Source organism: Quercus robur, chromosome 5, assembly GCF_932294415.1.
Source record: "Quercus robur chromosome 5, dhQueRobu3.1, whole genome shotgun sequence".
Classification (NCBI taxonomy): domain Eukaryota; kingdom Viridiplantae; phylum Streptophyta; class Magnoliopsida; order Fagales; family Fagaceae; genus Quercus; species Quercus robur.
In genome coordinates, this window is record NC_065538.1 from 44,661,481 (window position 1) to 44,669,085 (window position 7,605).

General features: G+C 33.3%; 1 protein-coding gene across 1 annotated transcript; it reads left to right on the forward strand.

The window, feature by feature from the left end:
• The first annotated feature begins 1,054 nt into the window (after positions 1 to 1,054).
• LOC126726061 (OPA3-like protein) lies at positions 1,055 to 6,825 on the forward strand. The gene is made up of 4 exons (XM_050431177.1): positions 1,055 to 1,473; positions 1,883 to 2,017; positions 4,380 to 4,466; positions 6,332 to 6,825. Exons 1-4 carry the CDS (start codon positions 1,345 to 1,347, stop codon positions 6,488 to 6,490), a joined length of 510 nt encoding a protein of 169 aa, XP_050287134.1. The 5' UTR covers positions 1,055 to 1,344; the 3' UTR covers positions 6,491 to 6,825.
• Positions 6,826 to 7,605: the final 780 nt, after the last annotated feature.

Consider the following 7,605-nt stretch of genomic DNA (forward strand, 5'->3'; position numbering starts at 1 on the left):
TTGTCTCCTCTTCTTTTTTGATTTACTGAGCAGGCTTCCTACTCTAGTGCTCATATTATTTTTTTTCTTTTGCTTTCTTTTGTGTTTTTTTGTTTTAGATTTGAATTTTTTTAGACATGTTTTCTTATTTTTTTAATAAATTTAGGTGATTGATTTTTTTATGGGTTGTTTATCCATTTTTTGGTTTTAATTGGGCATCAATTTTTAATAAGAGTATGTGTATGTTTGGATTCAACTGAACCTGCGTTTGCGTCTGTCTTGCTGCGTTTTCCTCTCTTTTTTTTTTTTTTTTTTTTTTTTTTTTAAACGCGTTTTGAATATTGCGGTTACTGTTTAATGAACAGTAACCGCAAAAGTTGACTTTCTGCCGTGAACAGTGTATATATGCACTGTTCACGGACCCACAAATTTCATTTTTTTTTTATCAATTTTTTCATTAAAAATGGGTCCCACAGCACTATTCACATATTTAAAAATTATTTTGCTACAGTGTTTTCAGTTTTCAGTTTTCAGTTTCAGCAAAATAAGTTCTATCCAAACACACCCTATATGCGTAAATTTATATAAACTTACTTTTTTCATCATTTCACTTTTTCACTTCCAACTAAACAAAATGAAGAGAAATTAAAATCTTTTCTATTTTCTCACTTTTCCATCTTCTTACAATTTTTTATCCCTCCACTTTTTCACTCCTCCAACCAAACGGACTTCTAATATATGTGTGAGTCAACAAAGGGTAAAATTAGGTGTGAGATTGGTTGACTCTAGAATTACTTTCACTATCAAGTTTCATCCATCTAGCCATATAGTTGAAAGGGAGTCAACTAAAGGTAGAGAGAAAAATGATAAGATTTAGGTATAGTACTTAGATATTAATTTTTAGATTCTTCTCTTAAAATTCTACCAAGTAAATTTTTCCTCATAAGATAAAAATGTATTTTTAAATTAACTAACCATGTTGTAAAATTTTAAAAAGTAAATCTATTGTACCTAAATTTTGTCACGAGAAAATTATGCTCACCCATCACCCAAAAAAACCCTTTACAATGGGTGCCTTCCCATCTGTCCCACACTTTCATTTCTAGTAAGTTTTGACAACCGCTAATTTCGTCAATGCCTTGTTCCATTTCCTCTTGACCTTTGCTTCTTCGCATCCTCTTCTGCCCTCTTCACCAAGAAAGCCACCTTCTGATCCAGTCAAACCTCAACACCCAACATTGCTCAGCTCACGACCCTTCATATACCCACACTTTTTAAACATTTACAAGCTCGCAATTTTATTAAATTTCACACAGACCAAAGATCAAGCACTTGGTGCTCATTAACAATTTTGAAATTATAGTAATGGTACTCCCACTATTGAAGCTTGGGACGTTGGCCTTGAAGACTCTCAGCAAACCCGTGGCTAGCAGGTTGAAGCAACAAGCTGCGATTCATCCAAGGTTCCGCCAGTTAATCATCGATATGGCCCAGGTACTTAACTACGTTATCCCATATTTTTACCTTCACAAACACATTTCTAATCTCATTTTATCAACTGGGTGTTGATGTGTATCATTGTATCCATTTGAATATCATTCTGGGCATGAATATATGTAGTGAACATAAGGCCATGACTCATTCTGTGGAAATTTGAACTTATGAAAAGGAAATCTAGGAAATGTAATATCCATTTTTGAAGCTTCCACTTCATTTATGAGTTTGTGAAATAATTATAATTCACATATGCTATATGGGTCATATTCACAAACATCTAATTGTTTCATAGTTGCTTGTGTTTAGATATTAGTTTTGTTGTTTGTATGTAAGAGAAAAAGAAAAAAAGAAGAGAAATTAACTGAGCTCTAAATATGTTATTTTTTATGATGATGATTGTAATCAGAAAAACCATCGATTCACGACACAAATGCAAAGACGCATATATGGTCATGCAACTGACGTTGAAATTCGCCCTTTGAATGAAGAGAAAGCTGTTCAGGCTGCTGTAGACCTTATTGGGGAACTCTTCGTCTTCTCGGTAAAATTTATTTGCCTGTTTGCATATTATAACAATGCGTGATGTTACTACTACTACTACAAATTTTACTAAATAAAATTGATGTATCAACTTCATACACAAAACTAAAAATTAATTTATTATGTTGTTGATGTGGCACCAATCACACTCATTGCCACGTCAATTTGTAGGTCTTCTATAGCAAAATTGTTAGATATTATAGCAGTTTCATATAAGAATTCCCCTAAATCTTTTGCTCTCATATAGAAACAAAGGGTAATAGTAGAACTTGACCACTGAAGTATGTTTTTGGGCTTGTGCTATTCTGTATACTTTTGTATATTTATGCATGTGTCATTTTATATACAAGCCAAGGTATATTCCTTATAATAAATGTATTTGAACTTTTGTCTGCTGCTGTATCACGACCAACTAGCCTATAGAAAGTTATAGAAAAATGGTACTATGCATTATTGTTACTCAACGCCTTGAAATGCAGCTAATATGAAGAGCAGTAAAGTCTTAGAATGATTTAAGTAATGCCTTGAATCAAACTAACTAATATTGTGATCAGATGTGCATGATGATATGGGTTTTGTGGAATATAATGTGAGGAGTGAATCTCAATGGACCAATTCTAAAACAATGAAAGGATTTGGGGTTTTGAGTGATAGCTCAATGGTACTAGCACCATCTATGGTGCCCAATATTTTGGATTCAAACCCCCCCTCCCCCCCTCCTCTTTACCTAGCCAAAAAACAAAGAGAAGGGACTTGTTTGGGGAAATTTGATTCCTGTATATAAAAGTAACACAATTTAAATCTGACAACACTCTATATGGTTGACTTCAAATTTATTTGAAATATGATCCTTCCTTTCCTTTCTTTGTATCACATTGGAAGGTGAGTTTTGGGCATGAGGATGACAAAAGTGGAGGGACTTGTGTTCACAGGATGCATAGAGAATTTCACTACTCAGATTTAGGACTTGATCATTAGGTGATTGGGTAACACAAATATATAGCTGAAACACAAGGCCTGTGTTACATTGCAATTGAAGTTGCCCTTGTTTAGTATATGAGAAACATTTCCATGAAAATCTTTGTAATAGCTGACTTGATTTTCCTGTGACCTTATACCCAACTGTTAGAAAATAAATACTTTTAGTTTTATTTTTATTAATGGTTAAATTAATATTATTGAGGTATTCATGCATTGTTTACATATAAAAGAAAGTAGTGTGGTTTAGCCTCCTATTTTCCACAGCCTTTCTGGCTAGAGTTTGAACTGTAAAATAACCTTTTGTTTAATCTAAGAGAAATTCTACTGCTTGGATGTGAACAAAGAAGCTTGATAATGTTTTCCAATCTTCCAACTATATATGCAATTCTCTTTTGTTTGTAATACATAATGTGTATAACACAGTAATTGTTTGTTATATTCAAATTAATAAATCTCTTAGATTTTTTTTATTGGCAAATTACACACGCACCCAGTGGGTTTTGAACCCACGAGCCCAACCTCCATCCCATTATCATGGGTAATGGAAGTTCTAGTTGAGCAATATCTCATTGGCAATACATGTCTTAGATTTTTAGAGTTAAAATATAGATGCTTTTCCCTTTTCTTTAATGTGCATTGCCATCACCACTTATTTATTCATTTTTTTAAACTTGAACTGAATCACCTCCAATTTGTGCTTATCAACTACCAAATTTGAATTATTTGTGGTGCCTTAGGATTACACTAGATACTGTCCAACCTTTTTGTGTCGCTCTTGGACGTTGTATCACAACACAAAGATAGTTTTGATTAATACCTAAAAGTTGAATAATTCTGTCCTTGCAAATATCTCGATTCCTGGTTGGTGGTCACTTTTTGTTTTTTTTTTGGGGAATTTTTCATCCAAATTAGTGAATCAAATGCATTTCCACCTTTTGAAAATAGATGAACTGAAAAATTCATCTTTCTTTTGGGTAAAATAGTTTTTATACTGACTTGTAAAATTGAAATGATGCACTATGATTGGTTACTGCCTACAATTTCATGATTCTTAATTGTAAAGCATTTGTTTTCTACCCATCCAAGGTGGTATCTATCTGACCACAGGGGAAAAAGAACCCCACTTTTGCATGCATTGTATTTAATATATAGAGGGCCTTTGTAATTTGTACGTATAGGGGACAAGAATATCAATTATCTGATACATACATACATACATTTAACACATACAAATTGAATGCTTATCTCACGAAAAGCCAATTATATATCTATAGATATATTATTGACTTATCAGAAATAATTTTTACTTATCAAAAAAGATATAGATTATTTTGGGACTAAAGCTTTGTTGTTGTTTCATGATCTAATTTCTGCCTATATAGGTTGCAGGAGTTGCTGTGATCCTTGAGGTGCAAAGAAGTGCTAGATCAGAAGCCAGAAAGGAGGAAGTACGCAAACAAGAACTTGAGGTGATATGGCAATACTCATCTTTGTTAGTGAAACTTAATCCATATGTTTAGTTCATTTTGTCTAATGAGATATCTGGAGGTCTTTCAAGAGACGGTCATGCATCCAATAAAATATATATTGACAGGCTTCTTGAGATGTCATTAGATATTTTTAGTAGAGTTCTGAATGTGTTTCTTTATTTTTATTTTATTTAATAATGGTAAGTTACACTCGCACCCAATAGGTCTTGAACTTCACTGTCTGTCTCATTTTGATGAGAGGAGGAAGTGCCAATGGAGATGGTATACACTATGGTTAAATATCAAATATTGATAATTATTAACACTTCCCTTTTCTTCCCACTTCCTCTTCTTTATGTCAGTAAATCTTCAACTTAAATTATCGAGGAAAACTAACTTGACTAAACTAAAGTAAAGTAATCAATTTTCCTAATTATCAAGGATTTCAAGTGACCAATCCAAAATTAGTTTCTTGCTTTAGGTTTCACATAGAACAATTTTGCTTTAAGAAATAGGCCAAACAGATACTTTTTGTGTTGCTCACAGCAGAATTTTGTTTTAATGGAGGTTTGGTGCATTTGGAGGGAATGCAATTAGCGCACTTTTGAGGACTTACAGTTGCTTGCTTTTTTTACTGGTTCCCTTTATGATTGGGCTAGGGTTTGGGGGCTCACATCTAGTGACTCTCTTCCCTTGTTCCTTAGCTCTTTCTTACTTTGTAATCAGTTTTCTTTTCTGTTCTTCTTTTTTTCTTCTTTGTAATCTCTGATATGCTTTCTGTTTTTTTGCATAAAGCAGTTTTTTGAATATACATCTTTCTTACTTATCAAAAAAAACCATTCTACAGTAAGAAAAATATCAGGGTCAAACATAATTAGTTTCTTGCATTAGGGTTTCATATAGAACAATTTTGCTTTTAGATATAGGCCAAACAGATAGTGATTGTATCGCTCACAGCAGGATTTTGTTTTAATGGAGACTTGCTGCCACCATTCTACAGTTAAAAAAAAAAAAATCAGGGTCGTGTAGCAATGTTGTTTCCTCACAAGTTGTTTTGTGAATCCTGCACACTATATAATAACTGTACCAACTGGGAAGCTCTATTTGGAGATGAGCTAGACATTCTATAGCTTCACAATATATAATAAACCGTACTGACTGGCAAGCTCTAGATTGATTAGTGGATATCATATGGCAATGCTAAGAAGCACTGTCTAGAGAAGAGCTGAACTGAGGTTGTGATAGACTAGTACAAATGAAACTTCATGATTGGATATTTAGGGGTTTCAAAAATATCATGATATGACTTTCATTTTAGTCTTTCAGAGAGAATCAATTCCAATATTCCCCACTACTTTTAACATTCCCATTATTAATTAGTACAATTCTATTGCTCTAAGAATGCACATAGTTTTGAGACAATGAATCTTCTTTTTAAAAGTTTGCTATGAGAAGCTATATCAACACTTTTCTTTGAATTTTTGTAAGAAAATGTGCTATTTTCTTTTTCTTTTTTTGGGGAGAGAGAGCAAAAAGGGGGGGACGGGGGTGGTTGTTGAAAAGAATTAAGCTAATATACTTAACAATTTGTGGATGAAGACAACAATTGGAAGGAAGACTTTACAATGGTTGTTTCCATCCTGCATTTCAGTGGAAGATATACTACAGAACTCAATTGTTAAAGAAATTGGAAGTTCTTTCTTAAAGAATTTTTGTGTCATTTTTGGGAAAATGTTATAGTAAATTATAGTCATACAGACACCATTATATTACTGCTGCCCATTTTGTGGTTCTTGGCAAGATAAGTATAAATAAATTTCTAAATTGTGACTAAATTACATGTCCCTTTGTTCACTTTTTACCAGAAAATGAGGCAAAGAGATGAAGATATAGCTAGAGAAGTAGAACTCCTTAAGCAAAAACTTGAGGAACTGGAGCATATTGCCAAGGGACGAGGACTCAGTGGTATGTTTCACTTCAAACAGTCTAATACAGACAACGAAAAGCCAGCTAAACCAGCTTGATCTAAGCGCGAGAGTCTTCAAATAATTACAGATTGGAACACAACTTCAGATTAATTGAATAGTTCTCCCTCAGCAAGGGAAAGCTTTTTTTTTTTTTTTTTTTTACTTTTTCCCATTCTTTTGACCTTGTGTCATCTTTTCAGATTGAGATCTGGCTTTGCTTACCCCATTTGTAAATGAATAGCGAATACTATCAAAACTGAGGTTCTATTTGTTCTGCGGGAAAATAAAATGAATGAATACAGTTGCGCTGTCAACTGAGATGTGTTTGTATAATTGTATTGGTGGAAAATGGAAAATAGAAAAGCAGCTAAATCAGCTTGATTTAAGCACCAGATTCCTCCAAATAGATTTCAATTTTGTAGCACAATTTCTAATTAATTGAAATATTGAATAGTTCTCATCCCTCAGCAAGGCAAAGCTTTTTGCTTTTTTGCATTCTTTTGACCTTGGGTCATCTTTTCATTTACTCGTGGTTTCATCTACATCATTTGTAAACAAATACTATCAAAACTGAGGTTCTGTTTGTACTTTGTATTGCTGGAAAACGAAATGAAGGAATACAGAAGGGCTGTCCATTGAAGCATGTTAAGTTTTATATCATATGAATTAGATGAGATGTCTAACTAAATAGTTATATTTGTAGCAACATTTTCCCCCTTTGAATATAACACTATTTCTCCTCACGCACACCCCGTGCACTCACATACATACAGATATATGCACACACATACGGATACACACACGCAGACATGCACATGTATGTGCATGTATGTATGCTGGAGGTGGAAGAGCTATTGATTCAATTGTATAGCAAGCTTAGATTAACTAGGGGGTGTTTGAGTGCCAAGCCTTGTTGCTCCAGTTCGTTTGCATGACAAGACATTGTTCTTTCTATGCACTTGGTTGAGAAAGGAAAATCTGTGTTTGTACTTTTATGAGCCATCCGGAGAGCAGGTATTTCTAATTGATACTCTCATTTGTACTTAACCAAAATATAAAGAAAAAAGAAGAAAAAAATCATTCTGTCATAATCCATCAATTCCTTTTCCTATTTTATACATACGTTGCTCGTTTCTGCCATTTTTTATTTTATTTTTTATAATAAACCACAA

Excerpts from the sequence above, each read along its gene's own strand:
- LOC126726061 (XM_050431177.1), top strand. The coding sequence starts at position 1,345 with ATGGTACTCCCACTATTGAAGCTTGGGACGTTGGCCTTGAAGACTCTC. Across the intron at positions 2,018-4,379 it reads GGGAACTCTTCGTCTTCTCG|GTTGCAGGAGTTGCTGTGAT; the intron begins GTAAAATTTATT and ends CTGCCTATATAG. Across the intron at positions 4,467-6,331 it reads TACGCAAACAAGAACTTGAG|AAAATGAGGCAAAGAGATGA; the intron begins GTGATATGGCAA and ends ACTTTTTACCAG.